Below are 20,355 nucleotides of genomic sequence, written 5' to 3'. Positions count from 1 at the left end.
GACAGTGATCCTGAAGACACCTCTAAATCCACAATGGACTACCTCAAGAGGAGCAAGCTGAAGGTTTTGCCATGGCCCTCACAGTCCCCCGACCTAAACATCATTAAAAATCTGTGGATAGCCCTCAAAAGAGCAGTGCATGCAAGACGGCCCAAGAATCTCACAGAGCTAGAAGCCTTTTGCAGGAAGAATGGGTGAAAATCCCCCAAACAAGAACTGAAGACTCTTAGCTGGCTACAAAAAGTGTTTAGAAGCTGTGATACTTGCCAAAGGGGGCGCTGGATCTCAGTCCATTAGGATGCTCTCCTCTTGTCTATCATTCCTGTGTTCTTTCACATATGTGTGAATGCTGTGCCTTTGTATGGTGTATATTAAGTTCCCTTTATTTAAACAAAATGGCCCACACCAGAAAAAAACAGCCCCAGATGAGAGCACACATAACTGTACAGAGGTGTCCACATTCTTTGGCCACAGAATGTATATACTCAAGAATATCTGTGGGACGTTTTCCTTAAAAAGCAGTCTTCAGTTGAGTAATCTTACATACCAAACTGTTAGCTAAGTGGTGTGTGAAAAGAAGCATGTGTGTGTGTGTGTGTGTGTGTGTGTGTGTGTGTGTGTTGAAACAAATCAACTGCATAATTCTTAATGAGTAAACTGTACCAACCAAGAAATCAGTAACAAAAAAAGACAAGAATAAGAGAAAAAATAATTACTTTATTTCATATACTAACATTTCTCCTCATGTTCACAGTAGTCACAGCAACAACACTGTCATGATAAGCAATGTCAAACTGAGAGGCCACCATCTGTATATAAAGATGGACGACATGACAGCTCCCCAAAAGTGAAGCCAAAACATCTGGATTGCTTCCTCCTGGTGGTTGGCTGCAATATTGGTCATAAACCCCACCCCCTCCATGTTAGCAGACATGGGTTGAACTGAAAGATCAAAGTACACGTCAAATACATTTTTTCCCAATGATGGTCTTGTCACAGTGATAAGAGTTTATTCAGGTGTTTGTTTTTCTCATCAGTTTGGTTTTAATAAGTTATTTGATGCTATAAAAAGGGGGTGTAACATTATGATTGACAGCTGTGATTGACTTGCGTTTATGTTGGCCGGGGCCTCGATATAGCAGCTCCACCCCCACTCCCTTGCCTCCAAATGACATCACCAGCACAAGATGGCAGCACCTGTATCCAAGATATTTTGGCTTCATTTTTGTGGGGAGGGGGAGACTTGTTGTCCATCTTTATATACAGTCTGTGTGAGGGACCAGGGAGGATTACTTCAATGCAAAATAATTAATTTAAAAACACTATAGGAAAAACTGTTGATTATGGTATAATCAACTGTTAAAGGAATAAAATAATTAAATAAATGATAAAAGTCGTATTGCAGTTGGTTTTCAGTGTGCAAACTTCAGCAGATGAACCTGCCATTTCAGCTGAAGTTCAGTTAAAGAAACACAGTGTTTAGTTAAACGGCTAAAAAAAAAAAAGTAACATGGGGATTGACACACCTTGACACAAGTCAATGGATCAAATCCAAATGTACTGCTATTACTAGAAGTATCCTCTCCATCAGAAATGATGTTACAATGTCTCATTTCACTTCTTCCAATATTCCACATCAAGACTATCTTTAAAATAATAACATTACAGAAAGTGGTTTGTGTCTCATTATTGCAAATTCTTCACACTCCAGTCAGACTTCCCCTGCCACAACTCAGTCTGATAGATATCAAGTTCACTTTCCTTACTTACAGTAAACACTGAGTTTGTTTCAAACAGTCCACTCACTCAGTCCTCCTATTGGTCCAGGCCTGCTGCTGTCATTGGCAGCCTACATCAATCTATGGGGCTCCTCCCTGAAGCTGATGTCACAGAGCAGTGATAGATGGTCAGAGGGGTAGTGGTAGGAGGGGAGGCGGTCTGGGCCGATCTGCTCCTCTGTGGGAATGTCCAACAGGCACTCAACACTCAAAGCATCATGGGTATACCAGATATAGTCCAGAGTGCTGCAGCTCTCTCCGGAGGGGCGGATCTTCCACGTGGTATAGGCTGGCTCTGTCTGCCCATCACGGCTAAGCAGCTTGTATGCGGAGTTCAGGCCAAGAGTGGAGGAGCTGAAGCGCCGGTAAACATCTTCTGAGGGTTCTGCGTTAAAGTCCCCACACACTACCAAAGGGATGGTGCCTGACACCGCCTCGTTCTGTCTGCTGCTGACGTTAGCAGACGTTATGCTGCGTAAACTTTGCAGCAAGTCAGCACCCTGCGCACTACGCAGCCTCTCCCAGCCACTACGAGCTTTCAGATGGGTCACGGCCACGCACAGCTTCTGGCCCGTTACCTGGCAGTTCAGTGTCTGGACGATGGCTACCTGGTTGGTGGGCAGCATCATGGCTGACAGCCGCAGGTGAGCAGTGGACTGGAGAGAGAAGCGTGAGCGGCGGAAAAACAGAGCGCAGCCATCAGGACCATTATTCTGCTCAACATCTAGACAGGGAGACCAAGGTTTGGCCAGGAAGGTGCCATGGTAACCGAGGCTGGCCATGATGGGCTGGAAAGTGTCAAAGTAGTGGTCCACTTCCTGTAGGCACAGGATGTCTGGGCTGTAGGTAAGGATCTCCTCCAGGATCAGGTACTTCCTTTCCTCCCAGTTGAGAGCGTCCAGTGGACAGCGGATGAACCCGTCCTTTCCCTCACCAAGAGCTGCAAACAAAGAGACAGTGTCATTTTTATGCCAAATTCATTCATTTTTATTTTGGACTCACAGTGGTGCTTTGAGCCAAATGGTCATACATCTTAGTTTAGCATGTTAGCAGAATCAACACTGAACACAAACGGCAGCTGCGGCTGATTGGGGATGTCTTTTGTTCTGCAGGTACAGTATGTGGTCAAAAACCAAACTTGAAATGCTACAGCCACGCTGCTAGTGTGCAAGTAAGCCCTCCAAACTTCTAAAATTATTCAAGTCACTGGAATCCTCACAAATCCACAGACGTATGGTTGATCCAAGGATGTCTACCTTGTGCGAGTATATTCCACTGCATGATCCGTATGGATGGATTATGCTTGTGGCGGCAGGGAACCACACCGCTGGGATAGACCAGATCCCGATGTGGCCGCGCTGGACGCCTCTGCAGGGCCTCCTCGCACTCTCGGAGCAGCTGGTCTGGGTCGATCTCAGCCAGGTCCTGGTCTGGGTTGTCCTCTGGGTACGGGTCAGGCTGGGCCAAAGGAGCACTGTTCAGTGACTGGGCCAACGTGCCAAACAGCCTGCTGCTGCTGCCACCCATTGGACACACTAATGGAGAGGAAACAAGGGAGAAACACGTGAGGTCATTAAAAGAGCTCTGTGTGTGTTTGGTAACATTAGCCACCATAAGCTACTGATCATACCAGATCAAGTAAGATTGTATCAGCAAACCCCAGAGCATATTGACTTGAGCAAGTGTGTGTTTAAGTGCTTATGAATTCAACCTGTCATTAAGAATACAATTGTGTTGTTCCTTCTTTTGCAGTTATGTACAGAGTCCCACTTTAACAGAAGCACCATGTGGTTTCTTTTAGATGTGCTTTGAGGTTTCAGTTTCTGCTCTCCATTCTCTCAGAATGGTGTAAGTATGAACCATGGGTATAAAAACATTTTGTCTGGTGGTTTTCATATGACCCTCAAGTTTTAAGTTTACAATTTTTATACTATGCCGTACTACCTATAAGGTTTTGAGAGATGGAAAGGAAATGGGATTGATCAAAAAGGTTGACTAGAGTCAGATTAGCAAGCCTCCACACAGTTTGTGACATGATTTTGAATCTTTATTGAGGCCATATGAAGCCAGTAAAGAACGACCTTTACCCCTATGACCCCACCAGTCAGGAAGAGTAGCATGAAAACCATTGAACTGAGAGACTGTACACCTTCACTGCCAACATAAATAGAGACGTGCCAACAGTCTGCCCTGTAGACAGGACAAAGGTTTTGCTGCTATTTTGGTTGCTTTGGCTGTTCTATGTTTCAGAACATTAAACATTTGTTCAGAGCACTCACTAAGTCCTGACCAAGAGAAAACAAACATCATGCAAAGGGAGGAGAGGCACTGACAGGACATCATGATATCAGCCTGATATGTCTGCCACAACAAAGTCACGTTATCTCTTGCTTCAACTGGTAGTTGGTAGATCAATCTTTAAACTGTCAGAGGTCAAAGCTTGTACAGAGACTGTTGTATTGGACTGTCAGGCACACGAGACTGGCTGTGTAGTAGATACTCAAACAGAGGATCATGTGTGCTTTCCTGTATCTACAACACTATGAGACAAGGCAGGTTGACTCCGGGCAATGTTGCTAAACTGGAGAAAACACAAACTTGGAATGCTGCTGGATAATTGCTAAAATAAATGAGATTTTTACTTTGTTGTTGTCCTAGTAACATTTCTGAAGATGCATTGATCAGTCAGTACGTTAACATGCTCAGTTAGGTTGAGCTATGGTCATGGCTCAACTAGGCTGTTTACTTGGACCACTGTTCTTGCGCCAGTATACAAGCATGGGAGGGGAATTGATTTATTGACTGAAGTATGTCTGACTCTGCTACGATAGGTAATATGCCCCCTTTCAGCTTGTTAGTATTGGACCTTTTTTTTTTGAGCTATTACATCACAGACCAAACAATCTACGAACAAGTTAGCTACAGTTAGTGGCAAACGGGTACCATGTTGGGACAGCTTCAAAGCTCTGTACATTTTGTCTGTCCAAAACTGCAAGGGTCTAGATGTAGATTTTGCATGTTGTTACTGCCTTCTTCTTCTGTTACACATTTAATCCTATTTGGCTTCCGGGTCAAACCCAGGGTGGAAACTCGGGAGCATGCGTAGAGCTCCTTGGCCAGTTTGGGTCCAAATGACTGTATGCATGCAAGAGTAATTACATTATGTGGGTGTGTTAGTCCAACTGTGAGAAATACCATTTAGTACAGTTTCAATAGGACTAACATTTTTACATGTATTTTAAAAGTCCGGTTTCATTCGGACAAACACAATAAATTATTTTTCTCAAACCTCATGTAAACGTACTGAATGTTTTCCCACCACTGACCAGTGCATGTTGAGAGCTTAAGGCCTAGGCTGACTGCTTTGGCCTGGTGGAAGGGCAAGGGGTGGTGGTGGTAATAATGGAGGGCTAGCACAACTGAGCACTACCACCTACTGCCATGCCAAATTCTGTTCTCTAGTAAAACACTTAAAAAGTTTCTTTAAATATTTAACAGCTAACTTACTTTCGTAAATATTTACCAATTATTTTTCCAAATCCACTTGAACCACCTTTCACATCGGCATAAACTAGGTCCACAGCACAGCACTTATTTATTAAAAAAAAACATGTCACTTTTGAATTTGGGTCATCTGTCTTTTTTCTTTCTTACAAAACAATGGTGAAGAACAGCAGGGTTGATTTTCTCATTACCGTGGAGAATAATGTGGTCCATTATTTATTCCGTTATTCTCTGATCTAAAAACACAAAATCCATCAGCACATTGGCATGTTGTTCACCTGTTTGTTATGGCAGGTTACCAACAACATTAACTTCACGTCACCCATTCAACTGACTCTAGCACTTCAGATAAAAGAAACTCAGCTGTCCTGATGTCATTACAGTCGTGAACTAACCACAGAAATTTGTATTGTTCTTACACTCATGGTGCTGCTACAGTTCAGGCACGTGGCTGCTGCAGAATGCATATAGGGAAAACACTGCAATGGCTATTTGGTTGTTTTTGGCATTAAAGTTTTCACGCGCTCAATATTTCTCTTACATTTTGGTCGCAAATTTGTCCAAATCTGTGTCAGTGAGCACTTCTCTTTTTCCAAGATAATCCATCCACCTGATGGGTGTGGCATATCAAGATGCTGATTTAACAGCATCATTACTAAACGGATGTGTCTTGGGATGGTCACTTAAATCTACACTTTAAAAAATAACTAAAACTGTTTTAAGTCTTTCAGCCTTTCATTATACTACCTTTGAATAAGCACAAAGTCATTCATACATGTTTATAATACAACCTTTAATTTCACCTTTCACTTGAAAAACATCTTAAAAAACTGCTTCAAAAGTCTTTTTACTTTATATTTCATAATTCTTTCTCTATATCTTATATTGCTGTTTAAAAAAACACATTTCTTCTTCAAACAGCTGTATTTATTCAAGTTTCTCACCAAAAACTACATTTTACAAGATTACATTAAATGAGAATGTTAACGTTCACAAACACTCATTTCTACTGAATAGAGCTTGAATGCATCATAATGTAACGTAATGCAAGCTGTTAGATGTCAGTAATTAATATTCAATGTATTTTCCTTGCACCTGCTCATTTATTTCAGTTGATATGACACTACAGAAAAACATCGGCCACTGCCATTGGTGAATGTCATCTTATTTGCTGATTGGCTGGTGGCAGTCAACAAGACGAATATCACCCGATATAAATGTTGAGCCAAAAAATCAGTGCATCCATACCATCTTCCTTTGCTTCCCTCCTCAACAGTTACTCTGACATCACCGATAACAGTAGAGCCTCTGAGACAGTGAGGCCCTCACCTTTCACCTCCTCACTGCTGCCTGCTTGTCTCTTACTCACTGTTCCAGTCACTTTAAGTAACTGTGTAGTATAAATGTCTTACCCACAGCCTCCATGTCTTGTCAAATGCTTTCCTCCTTCTTCCTCCTACGTCAAATGCTTTCGTCCTTCTTCCTGCGTCTGAGGACAATCTGCCTGCCATTCACTCCTACCCTTTTATCCTCTACTACTACATATGCTGTGACTCATCCTTTATCTGTCCCGCCTTCTAGGACGTCTGTCTCCCTCTCTCTGAATCATCAGTCTCTACCCCTCCCTCCCCGTCTATCCCTCTCACTCACTGGGTGACAGAACGACCTCTAGAGAGCAGGTAGACACAGTGAGCCTGTCTCAGACATGGAGAGAGAAACATGAGGACCAATAAGGTTTCTTCATTATCACAATCGCCTTATGCTGATTGTGAAGAACAAGAAGCATCTTGAGCATTAAAAAAGGAAGATGGAAAGGAGAGTGAGGATGGTCAGAGTTGCGGGGGTGGGTAGGAGTGTATTTGATGTGTGTGTTCGTGTGGCATGAATGAGGATGTTGCCTAACTAAAAGGATGAGTAGGTGGGGTTTTGACAAGAATGGGTATGTTGTGTAACAGGTGGGGTTGGCAGGGCTATCCGGTGTGGTGTCACCGTGTTCTCTGGATATGTGAGAATAGAGGAGGGAAGGAAAGACACAGTGTGGGTTGTTCTCTCTGTCAGTGGCACATTTACATGGTTGGAGACATTTGTTAAGCTGGTTAATTCACTCATCTGACTTTGGGTCAGTGTGCACTCTTTCCTGAGCATAATGGTATACAAAACCTGTGGAACACTAACATACTTCATAAAACCCAGGGGGAGGATGGTGATACTCAACTACTCATACATACACCTCAAAAGGTGACATGTAAAGTGCACTTTTTGTGGCTTTTCCCCATTAATCCGTGTCCCCGCTGTATCTAGACACCCAAAGCATGAGCAAAGACCATCCTCTTTTCCTCTGATTTTCTGTCACTTGACCAATCATTTTGGCCCCACAATTCATGTATTTATCTTTTAAGATGACTAAAATATTTTGTCCATCCTTGCAAAATATCACCAGAGGCTCTGTCCAAGTACTGGACAAACTACGTTTTAACCTGAGGGTGCTTCATTTAAAAATAAAAATAAATCAGTGGATCAATGAATTATAACAATTTCAAACACAAGTACACAGATTGGCTTCACTACAACTCGCAGGAGTCACAGACAAACACTTGTGGAAATCCGGACACATTTTCCCCACAAATACAACATGCTAACGTTATTAGCACAAGCCTATGACATTTTATATTGTATAAATTAGCCTAGCAACTAGCGACTTTCTCATATAAAACCAAGGACAACCGCAAAAACAAAGGTAACAGCACACAGTTTTGCTCCATTACAACTCACAAAGTTCACTGACAAAACAACTGTCCTGTACTAAACACATTTTTTAAACAAATACAACATGCTAACGTTATTAGCACAAGCCTATTGCATTTTTAATTGTATTGATTAGCCTAACAGCCGGCGATCTTTTCCTCTTCTCATATAAAACCAAGGACAACAGCAGCATTTAACGAAGGTAATGACATACAAAATGGCACCATTACAACTCACAAGGTTCACCGACAAACCAACTGTCACACTAAACACGTTTTAAATACAGGCTTCCTTTCCACTGAGGGAAATGGTGTCAGTATACAGCGACAAGATAGGAGGTCTGAATCACCGCGACGCGGTGTACAATTCTGGGGAGGTGCACGTCAGGCTGTGGCGTAGGTTACGGCATAGGCTCTATGTCAACGTGGAGACTACGCCATAGCTACGGCGTTGATTCAACGCAGAACTATGAAATGCGTGTAATACAAAACAGTGCTAAACTTGACAGAGAGTGCAGAACTCTGCCAGTTGGCCACCGGAGCTGATTGCTGCCATTCTAGACAATGCACAAGTTGTCCCTCCTGGAGCCCTTACACCCAGTATGGTGGTGGAGATTACAAAGGTGTTTTATAATTAAGCAATATCACACGAGAGGGAGTGATGTTGTACTGTGATATCGTCACCGCTGTGATTCGGTCGTAGGCACGAGCTCGAGTGTGATATTGCTTTTATACAACAGTTCAACAGTTAAATAAGCAAGGCTGATTAAGAAATGTTGAAAAATGAGGACAAAATAGATAATTTAAGCATTTTATTTGTCTTCCGCCAACAAAAATAGTTCCCCCAGGACTCCGCTGTCACCGTTGCTATGTAACGCAGACATGGTGCGCCAGGCACTTACTCTTTATACACATTTATCTGCACGTTTCCATTAATTGTGCAGCCGATGAAATAAGTCTCTGGTGACTGCATGGTGGACTGTTGCTTCACAGGCACAGCCGACTCTGCCTTCTGATCTGACAGTATGTTGCTTTTCTTCAAGTCATTGAGCTCCGCTGATGAAACACTGACAAACCTGGATGTGTGCTCAGATGGATTCAGCTTCTCCTCTCCCTCATCTTCCTCTGATGATCATTCATAGTTCAATTCAAAACTTATTTTAGGAAATAAATCCATATTTTTGGCTGTTTGACAGTGGATGAATTAATTAGCCTACAACACAACTGCTGACCTAACTGAGAGGCCGTTTACACGTACACGGTGATTTTGATAAACGGAGACATCTTCCTTCGTTTGTGCCCTTCGTTTACACGCAAACGGAGATTTCTCCTCTGAAAACGAGTCTTTCTAAAAACTCCGGCCAGAGTGGAGATTTTGGAAAACTCCGGTTGCGCGTTTGCATGTAAACTGAGATAAACGGAGATAAACGGAGTTATAGGCAGCCGACGTCACAGTATGCGCCGTAACTTGCGCCTGTGTCAAAAGTGCGACCTATGTTGCTATGGTGACAATGGATACATGGAAGGCTTGAGCTTCTCGTTACACTGCCACCTACAGGTTTGGCGTGCTGTTGTGTATATACACGGGTAAGTGTAAACGAAGATCTTTTTGAAAACGGAGACGGTGAAATGTCCGTTTATGAAAATAGCCGGCAACGTGTAAACGGCCTCTGACACTAACCGTCAGTTTTGATTTGATTGTTGATTGCAATCAGCTGTGAGGCGGAGTGATACATACACAGTGAAATAACCATGATGTTGTACTCCAATATCATCACGGTTTTACTGTCTCTCGACCAATCAGATTGCAGGGCCGGAACTAACTGTTGTATAAAATCTCTTATTGTGCCTAACTTTAGTGGATCCAAACATATCTGCTGTGGAATTAATCTGCAGATGCTACAGTTCAAAATGAGACCAAAGCTCCAGAAATGCTTTGTGCTCCATACTTTTGCCGTGTGATTCTGTTAAGGACTTGCAGTCCCTCACAGCTGGTTAAGAGGAGTGAGGAGTCAGCAATGATATAAAACAGTCAATGAAACAGGTTTTCCAACAATTACAAATCACTGTGACCACCAGAGGTCCTTGAGCATTCAGTCATAAATGTGCACACAAAATATTAGGCTGATTGGTCCAGTAGTATTTGAGATTAGCTGCGGACAGACAAATACACACACTAACACATGACTGCACACATGATCCCCTCCAGACTTATTCCTGACAGGGATAACACCACGACTAACTGTGACCTCAAAATGAACAATTATGTCATATAGATATACATCATATCAACCACTATTTTGCAAACAATGTGATTACTTAGTCATACTTTGTCATACATAATGTTCTCCTTCTCCCTTATCATTCATACACAGCTGAGATGTGGATTCCAAAGGTCTGGATGCTGATGTTTTCTACAATGATAATGTCTTCAGTCAAACTGCATCCCATCCACACTATCAGAGGACAATGACACTGACTGGACCAGATTTCATTTAACTGTTGGCCACATATAAAAATACAGCAATAGCAGCAATAGATGGAATAAAATGGATGAAGGAAATTGATACACTCACACATACATACACACACAGTTTTCGGTCTGTCCACTGGTTATCCACCTATCACTCTTCCTCTCTTCGTGCCTTTCGTCCTCTCAGTCATCCCTTGCTCTTCCTCCTTCTCTCTCCCTATAGACCAGGACTGAGTGTTAGCACACAGTCTGCTGGATGTGACTATGGAGGGACAATGTGACTCTCATGAGACAGTCCCAGTGACTGCTGCTGTGGCAGTCAGATCAAGGAGTTGACTCAGTCATTAACTAGCCCATCCAAGAATGCTCTCCTTATCTCTCACTCACACACACACACACACACACACACACACAGTAATAGAGCACTGCAGCATAGACAATTCAGGGAGGAAACTCAGTCAACTGGAATGTCAGTCACACTTTTGTCACAAGTGGCCACATTCACTTTGTTTTCATTGTACCTTCAACATACAGTATGTCCTAAGATGGCACTCATAAGCCACCAGGACAGAAGGTAAGTGTGCCTGCTGCAAAAAATGCCAACAGCCAGTACACTTCAAAGATAGTTTTGGTAATATTATTTATTTTTCTTACTGTAAACAATATAAAAAGACCAAAACCAACACTGGGTGTATCTTATTAACAAGTGTTGTGTGTGTATTAAAGCCTGATATATCTTATTTCTACTACTGCTAAAATGTAAATAGGTGATTCGTAAAAATTCACCCCTGTACCGTTGTCACGATTGTGGAAATTAGCTATAGAGACCAAAACAGTTTTTTGTACCAGGTTGTAAACATGTTTATTTCTGCTGTAAAGTTGGGCATTTTAACATGCGGGTCTATGGGGATTGACTGGCTACAGGAGCCAGCCTCAAGCGGCCATTCAACAAGGTGCAGTTTTTGGCACTTCTGAGTTGGCTTCATTTTTTAGCTGCAGGGGTGGCTGCTTGGTAGCACTGCACACTAATACTGTCATATGCTGCATGCCCCAGTAAAACTTCAGGAAGTTATTAAAAATTAAAAACCGCCCAAGCCTAAATGGTACAAGAAATTTATCACATACTGTTGTATAGTAGTGCTAGCAAGAGTGAATAAAGTAACAGAACAAGCAACAGTAAAAGTGTAGCTAACCAAGTGAGTTACATATAAATCATCTGTATAGCAGAAAACCTACAAATCAGCACCACTGTCGCCCTCACTTTGCACTTGTGTAGTTTTTTTTTCTCTGTACCAACGAAAAGAGCATATGGTGGCAGAAGTCCAGTTCCAGGACTAACTGAAGCTGCTTACACAGACAGAGATCAAATTCCAGGTCGTCGTCTCCTCTGCTCTGGCAAACACATGCCAAGTAACTGCATTACTGAGTGACATATTAGATTAAGAGGTACAGGGTGAAAAATGAATGAAGGACTGTCCTGTATAGATGTGACATTAATCAGACACTGAGTGTTCTGTGGAACTGCAGAATTCCACTGAAAACTAGACAGTGACTGAGACTTATAGAGGTTTAAAGGATGATACTGTCAACCATTGTTTGAGTTGAAACCCAGCTGCAACTGCCACGGCTGAAAAATTAAGCCAACAAGGAAGCGCGTTTTTTAAGTTTTAATACGTTCATACATTCCTGACTGGGGCGTGCAGCATATGACAGTATTAATGTGCAGTGCTACCAAGGAGCAACCTCTTTGGCTTAAAGGAGCAACCAAGGAGCAACCTCTTTGGCTTAAAAAAATGAAGCCAACTCAGAAGTGCCAAAAACTGCACTACATTGAGTGGCCACTTGAGGCTGGCTCCGGAAGCCAGTCAATCCCCATAGACCCCCATGTTAAAAGATTCAACTTTATGGCAAAAATAAGCATATTTCCAGCCTGGTGCATAAACAGTTTGGTCTCTAAAGCTGTACGGAGGGTAATTTTTTTAAAAGCATCTGTTTAAATGTTATTAGAGCTTAATTTTGGCATTGATTAAAAGCGTGGTCATCGTAAGTGACAGGTGGGTGTTGTTCACTGGTAAGTCACTACCACGACGACACCATTGGTTAGGTAACATGACCATGGCACAGCCCGAGATAAATCGAGTATTTGCGTCACAATAGCTGCCGCTATTTCAGTGTGTTAGAAGGTTCATTAAACTCAAGTGTAACATTGTGGCCGCCTAAAGAGTTCAAGATCTTGTATTAAAAGACCCTCTCAAGAGTTAGATATTCACTTTTTCCCAGTAAATACATTTTATTTTAATGGTTTTAAGCCTGTTTTTTGATAGTAAAAATTAGCATTATCACAGTTAACCGTGGCAGTAAATCAGTAAACCAAGCTAGCATTAGGGTTAGCACCAACCTCCAAATATGGTTACATCTAGCTCCAAAAATCCAAGATGCCGACGGCTAAAACGCCAAAATTGAGGCTTCAAAATAGGATTCCACAAACTATTGGATGCTGTCAGTGACTTTGTCCATTATTTTATACAGCCTATGGTTGAAACCTTTGATAATCATTACTAAAATCTTGTCAACCACTTTTGACCACTTACAAAGATCAACTGTTACTCACCACATTTGATTAAGCAAGTGTGTTAATATCTGTACAACTGGCCGAACTTTATCACAGTCATCACATCAGTTTTCTGTTTTAGTGTTAGTGCTGTTGTGTTGACATTGTCAAGCTAATTCAAGAAATTTTACTTGTGAGTGAAAGATAATATAGGCCTGACTGATTGATGTAACCATAGTGTGCACTCTCCCTTGACCCATGTCTCTATGGTTATATAACTGGGCCTGACCAATCCCATTACAAATGGAGGCCAGTTAAGATCTGCATGGAGTTAGATTAAGAGTTTTAACCTCCTGAGAAACACGGGAACTATTAAAGTTTCTAATTTTTGCTGCTGACCCAGGCCATGTGGGAGTGAGCATGCATGAGTATGTGTGTGCTTGTGTTTGTGTGGACGTGACCTGAGCACAGGTGTGAAATAATAGACCTGACATGTTTCCTCCTGACAATACCTACAATAGGCAAACCCTCAACCTAGTCAGACCTGCTTAAAGACTTTGACCCAAACACTGCTTCCTGATTGTGTCACATTCAATCACCACAAGTTTTTAAAGGCAAACATTTTATTAAAATCAGGCTTACTTTAGACAGTCATAATACCATGCGTCAGTGCTCAGTAAACCGAGACATCGCGGTGTTTCCTGCTGAAATAGTGGCATGGCAGACAGTTGTGTTTTTTACAGAGACCGCGCTGTTTCCAAAGGGGATTGCTTCCCCAAAAACCAGGTATTTTAAGCCGAAATGTAATCTTCTCCTGACCAGAACAAAGTGGTTTTTGTGCCTAAACTGAACCACCTGTTAACCACAGTGTTCAAACTTAGAGTTTCAAAGTAAAGTTTCAATGTATCTGTTTACATGCCAATGTCTATCAATGTCTAGCTGTTTTAAAAATCCAGCTGCACTGATCTGCAGTAGTCTTTCCTGTAATCTAAAGCAAGCAGGCAGATCATGTGTATTAACATCTCAGCAGCAGGTTGAGCTCTTGTTCTCCACACAATCCTGTCAGCCTATTTGTCAGCTAGTTAAATGAAGTGCTAAATTCAGTGGGATGAGAAGTGCAGTGTCATCGTCTCCAGTGGCAGGAAGGAAACAGAGGCCACTGGAACAGATTACCAGACAGAGGTATCTGCTTAAGAGCCACATCAAGAACATCCTGTATCACAGTTTTAGAGAGGGAATAAATAGAACCAGTTACTCAGCAGGGCCAGCGTAAGGTACATTAGATGAAGAAAAGAGCTCCCACATTGGAAACTCCAGCAAACACACTGTATGGTCGACAAGTAATGGGGTAATGTTACAGATAAGCATGCATAAAAATGTACCCAACGCTAGCTAGTTATTGGCCAACATGGACAGGACAAAGTCATTAAACTACTCAGAATAATGAAGTTTCAACTTACACTGTTCTGTGACAACTAGGGCTGCCAAATGATTAGTGTTTCTTTTTTTAAAAAATGAGTTATCACTGAATCTCAATCGTTAATTCCGATTAGTAATTAATTAGTCTTTTTAATGACGTTTAAAAATCCATCACTATGCATTACAAGACACTTTTGAAGTCCATCTTCACAAGGTGAAGCATTTCTTACCACAGTGTCTTGGTTGGGAATCAAATGAAAGCAAAGAAATTTACTGTATGATCTTGACTTTCAGATTTCTTTCTTTCAAATCAGAACTGCAATGCTACAACAGTGTGGTCTTGAAACTATGAAAACATGCCAGCCTGAAGACATCACTTAGACCAGAGTCTTTCATGATGTTGACTGGTCTGCAGTCAGTTGCCACACATTTAGCAAGCATAGTAGTTAACTTCTTTGATTTACTTTCATCGGCAGGTCTGTGAGGATTAGATCACTCTTAAATAGTGCTTTGCTGGCTTTGGCGATGCCGCCGCCCGCTGACATTAGTTTGATCAGCTGCACCTGTATGCTCAGCTCATAGGTGGAAGCTGAAACTCAAAATACTTCAGTGATATTTTCATTCCGTATGACACAAAGTGCGTATTACTTTTGACTTGTCAACTGAGCCATCTGAGAGTTTTTTCAGTGAAACGAGACATTCAAAAGCTCAATACTGTCGTTATTCTCTATCACTGCGGCAACAGGAGGCAAGAAGCTGTGGCAGCTTGACTGGTGTGTCAAAGGGATAAAATAGCAGTATGTGATTTAATTTTTTTTTTGTGCTTTATGTTTGGACCTAAATAAGTCATTTACAACAATTTTGAGAATTGATAAATTGTTAGTCTTTTAGCAAAAAAAGGCATTCACCAATGTTATCTTTAAAAAGGTATACTCTGCAGGATTTTCCTAAAAAACAGTGTAAGGTAAGGTAAGGTAAGGTAACTTCATTTGTACCCGAAGGTAGATTTGGTTCACAGTTTAAGTGATTTGGCTTCATCCACACAAAACAGACAAACAGGTCTGTATGAACTCATACAGAAGTAATGCCTCTCAATCATTACTGATGATGACTGGATTTTCTTATATTTTCTTATTTTGCTGGGTCTAGGATGTTTCTGGATACAGCCTGAAGCTGAGGTTGGGACTTTATAATAGACCTTTTTCACGGCAGACATTTTGACACGTCAGAGTAGGAGCAACACAGGTGTGTTCAATGACACTAATGACAGCTGCGTTCCACTTAGGGGAGACCCTGGTATTGTCCATGTTGGCTAAATGTTACTAGCTTACTGGGACACTGAATGGAACTCAGCCATCCTTAATGTTATCAATTTCACCTGTGCTTTTTCTACTGACACAAGTCAAAATGTCTGCTGTGAAAAAGGTCCATAACCTGGTTGCTAGACCAGGTAGCCTACCAGAGCATCAGCAGCACACACCCAAGAGCAAGTTAAGAAATTTGCAGGCACAGCACAGAAAAAAATGCAACTCAAGTGTGGTGAAACGCCAACTGGACAAAAGTCGTTCGAAAACAAGAGTGAATCTGGGACTTTCACTTTTGCTGGCGATGCTGCATTACCAGTAACCAACAATTCCTGCATACCTTTAATGTGAGGCTTTGTTCTATGTGCTTGCAAATTAAATTCGAGCAGAAACGTTTATAAACATGAACAGATAAGTCGATCAACAGAAACTAAATCAGCATCAATTTGGAGAATCAAATGATGGTTTCAATCATTTTTAAAATAAAAATGCCTCAAATTTGCTGATTGCAGCTTCTAAAATGTCAATATTTCTGTGCTTTTTGCTTTGTAGTAAACTCAGTATCTTTGACCTATGGACTGCTGGTTGGATTTAAAACCTTCAAAATGTTATTTTGAGGTCGAGGAAATTGGGATGGATATTTTCCACTATTTTCTGACATTTTATTAAGTTAATGACTTTATTTATGGACATAATTGTTTGCAGGTATTTTAGTTAAGTTTAATTCTGAAGTTCTGTAAATGAATATTTGCCATTTTTCTCTATCATTATATATTAAATATTTTGGGGTTTTGTACACGTGGTTAGACAAGACATGTGGCAACCTCATCTTGTAGGCTACTCTCCTGAAATTCTATAAACTAAATCTTTAATTGATAAATGACAAAGACTGCTCTGGCTGGCAGCCTTGGTACTTCGTCTGATTTTATTTTTTTGTTCAGTTTTCAGGGCTCTCTCTCTGATTGAAATCACTGGGGTGGGTTTTGAACATTTGATTATTCACTTGTGGAACTTTTTCCACAGTTTTTCACGCAGCCAGAAAGTGTTGCAGAAATTCTATTTGGAAGGGCAGCAGCTTTCTGTGAGATTAACAGAAGATGGTGGTAAAACTGAGACAGCGGGGACTTATGAAATAGGGGTTTAGGGTCCTCTCCAGAAATTTTTGAACACTAGTTAAATGGCGTTAATGAGAAAGACAAATTGCCATGGCATGCCAATACTCAGGGCGATGTGTGTGTGTGTTTCCCCCCCGGAAATCGACACCTGCGGATCATTTCGCCAGCCACATTTTGAGTCATGGTAACGTTAATAGACATTGATGAGTAACGTTCAGTTTGTTTGAACGTAGTGGGGTAGAAAGGTCAAACCACCGCGGCTGGGGAGAACTGGTTGAAAGAGTGAGATGTACAGTAGGCCTACCTTGTGCTGCCGAAGCGGTGGAGGCTCCAGTCGGCTTCAGCTGGGAACCGGTCACTTTGACCCCCCCTCCTCCTCCGACACCGACCCCGGAGTGACAGTACCTTGTTCCCGCCGCTGCTGAGACTGGTCCCGGTGAAAACGGTCTCCTGGTCGTCGCCCCCCCACGCGACGAAACACACAGCTGGCTCAATAAAGCCGAACAGCGGCGAGCTGGGTTCATTCTTCACTGTACTGAGTCTGGCGGAGAAACAACTGAAAGTTACCGGCGCTGTGCCGCTGTCTTTTCACCTGTAGCCTACTATAGAAACTGAGCCATTTATTCTACAAAAAGCTTGAGAATGTTCCCTTCACGCGGTGTTACAGCATTAACTTCCTTTTGTCTTCGTGCCTTTGAAGGTAATAGAAAGCCGGTAAAAGTTACATCATTTTTTCTGGTGAGTCACGGAACTCTGGCTGCGGAGGGGTTGGCAAATAATGGGCTAGTCCATAATGCTTTACCGAGGGCAGCACAAAACGTCAACATTAGCCATATATTTAAGCAACTTAATAGACGTTGTTGTAAATGTACCTGGTTGTTTGACTTTCATTTGCAAACAGATTCAAGTCTAAGTTTAAAAAACGCTACAAACAGCGCTCCCCTTCACACCGCCCGTGGTTAGTGCCGCACTGACACTAGTATCAATGAAGCGGTCACATGCGAGAAGAGGGCGTTAACGTGGCATACACAAGCCAATCAGCGTTCAGTGCGCTTATTCGTCAGGTATGACGACTATGACGTCAACAGCATGCCCATTCACGTCTGTTCCCAAGCCATTTCACATTATATCACCTCCCTTTACCCGAGAACCTGTCCTGTAAATCCATAAGAACAGACTGGCCTAGATCAGCCAACATTCTGTCAGTATGTAGACCTAAACTGTTGGCCCTGAGTTTTTTGTTTGTTTGTTTTTTCATTTCTTATGCCAGGGAGTTCTTAATTTTCTAGAAATGACAAGTTATCTTACGGATGCAAATCTATGTCCAAAGTTTGTTGCCATAGGTTGTAGCGTGCAGCTAAAATTGAACCTATGGCTGTTGCAGCAATGACATTGCCTCTGTATATGGAATGCCTGTTCTACCTGTTGAGCTATTGGGCACCCCAGTGTTCTTTTTTTTATCTGATCTGGAGTTCATTGAAGCCAGAATTATGTTCTGAAGCTCTTATATAACCAGGTAAAGGGTTAGTAGTGTCATGATCCACGGCTGTATCTCTGTTAATCATTTATCAACTCCAACAAAACAGTGCTTTCAAGGTTACATGAGTTGTTCCAGGTTTGTTTTCAGTACAGTACAGCACATGTATGAATAACCTGCATCATATATGTCATTATGCTGGATAGCAGAGGCAGAGAAAACAAGGCAAGTGGTGAAAACACAAAGGTTCTTAACACAATATGTTTTTGTTAGTTTTTTTTTCTTTTATCAGATTAACACATTTTAGTCATTTTTTTAATTTGATGGTTCTTTTTTGTAGCTTGATCTTGTTTTAGCTCACATTAGCAAACCTTTAGCAACAAGCAAAAGATCTTATACCCAAAAAGGCAATATTAGGCTACTATTAGTTATATGTTAGAAAATAAAAAGTGGCATCAATATCTGTACAAGCAAATTGCTAAACCTTTTGCTAATGGAGTATAATCTGTGTGCACAGTTTAGGGTAAGGCCTGCAAAATACATCTGACATTCAAATTTAAAGCAGGCAATTATAGCTCTGTTAAAAAAAAAAGTTTTCAGAAATGTCATGCAATATTTAACTGTCATATACCAGATAAATGAAAGCACAGACTGGTAACTAGTCATATTTTGGGAAATGTTATAGGTATCTCACAATACATTTCCTGGCCTGTACATTATTTTCACATATCAATTCTCTATCAATTATCTACTTGCACAGCTACAGTTGCTAAATCATACACAGCTCTGAGAGGCTAATTGTCACTGTTCATCAGGAGAGGACACATATTGTAGTGTTCTATTTTTCTGACATTTTTAACTTATCCATGCTTTCATTCAGTGGGCATAAATAACAATTAAATTATTTTAACGCTAACACTACTTTAACTAACTTTACTTTAACCCATTGGAGACCTGGCAATGCACAATACATGCACCGGTGTGCATCCAGTGGTACGTTCATATCCTCATATGAATTTCTGGTCACATTACAAGAGGACAGTAGCTCAGGTGAATGATGAAACTGAAGCTGATGTTTTAATCCACACTGAGACTTCATTTGGAAAGCAGAGAGAAGCAGATGTGTGCGTCCTGCAGGACTCAAAGATATGCTACAGAAAACGTAAGCAGGATAAACTACATTAAGCCAGGCATTTTAAATAAAAATGACTTTAATCCCCGCCACCGCTTCAAACACCAACAACACCACCCAACTAACCTAAAAAGCAGATGTACAACTTCAAACTTTTGATATTAGCAGAACTGTTCAGTGAATGCTCTGCTAAAGTATTGGATGCTTATACATTTAAACTTGGGTAACACATTTGGAGCTACATGCTTCCATAGTTTGATTATACTGATTCTGAGTTGCTCAGACAGCAGTCACAAGTGTGGAACCATCAGGGATTGAAAAGTGCTTCATCAGTTTTGCTGTAGGCACAGACTGTTTTTTTCCCTGTCTCTGTACTACCATCTAGTGGTCATCAAAAATACAGGAGCTGACAGCTTTTTAATCAATCAAAGGTGTCTAGCTTCAGATTCCTTAAGGTTCATTTGTCATTCTTTAATCACAGATTTGTTGTTATTTCACTGCTGCCTATGTGCGGTCAGAAAGAGGAGATCGACAGGGGTGGATTTACTGATTCTTGGGACCAAGGCAAGCTCAGGCCTGAGGCCTTGGTTAGTCCCAGGGTCAGAGTGGAAGACATCTCCTAAGGTTGAGAATGACTGAGCTAAGATCCTGTGGGACTTCCAGATCCAGACTGACAAATTGGTGATGGCTAATCAACTGGACATTGTGTTGATAGACAAACAACAGAAGAAGGCAGTGGTGATAGATATAGCAATCCCGAGCAACAACAATATCAGGAAGAAGGAACACGAGAAGCTCAAAAAAGGCCTGACAGAGGAGCTAGACAAGATGTGGGGAGTGGTGCCACTAGTAATTGGG

General features: G+C 41.5%; 1 protein-coding gene across 4 annotated transcripts; it reads right to left on the bottom strand.

Annotated features, from left to right (window-relative positions):
* Window positions 1-697: 697 nt before the first annotated feature.
* nocta (nocturnin a) lies at window positions 698-17,852 on the bottom strand. 4 transcript variants are annotated; one of them, XM_049585695.1, is made up of 3 exons: window positions 17,193-17,852; window positions 3,035-3,313; window positions 698-2,718 (listed from the first exon to the last, which is right to left on the bottom strand). In XM_049585695.1, exons 1-3 carry the CDS (start codon window positions 17,410-17,412, stop codon window positions 1,850-1,852), a joined length of 1,368 nt encoding a protein of 455 aa, XP_049441652.1. In that variant the 5' UTR covers window positions 17,413-17,852; the 3' UTR covers window positions 698-1,849. The 4 variants fall into 4 exon arrangements, with proteins under 4 accessions (XP_049441652.1, XP_049441654.1, XP_049441655.1 ...); XM_049585697.1 differs by lacking the exon at window positions 17,193-17,852 and adding an exon at window positions 10,603-10,854; XM_049585698.1 differs by lacking the exon at window positions 17,193-17,852 and adding an exon at window positions 10,613-10,853.
* Between the last annotated feature and the right edge of the window lie 2,503 nt (window positions 17,853-20,355).

This window comes from Epinephelus fuscoguttatus, linkage group LG9, assembly GCF_011397635.1.
Source record: "Epinephelus fuscoguttatus linkage group LG9, E.fuscoguttatus.final_Chr_v1".
Taxonomy (NCBI): Eukaryota; Metazoa; Chordata; class Actinopteri; order Perciformes; family Serranidae; genus Epinephelus; species Epinephelus fuscoguttatus.
This window is presented reverse-complemented; position numbering and strand designations above follow the sequence as displayed.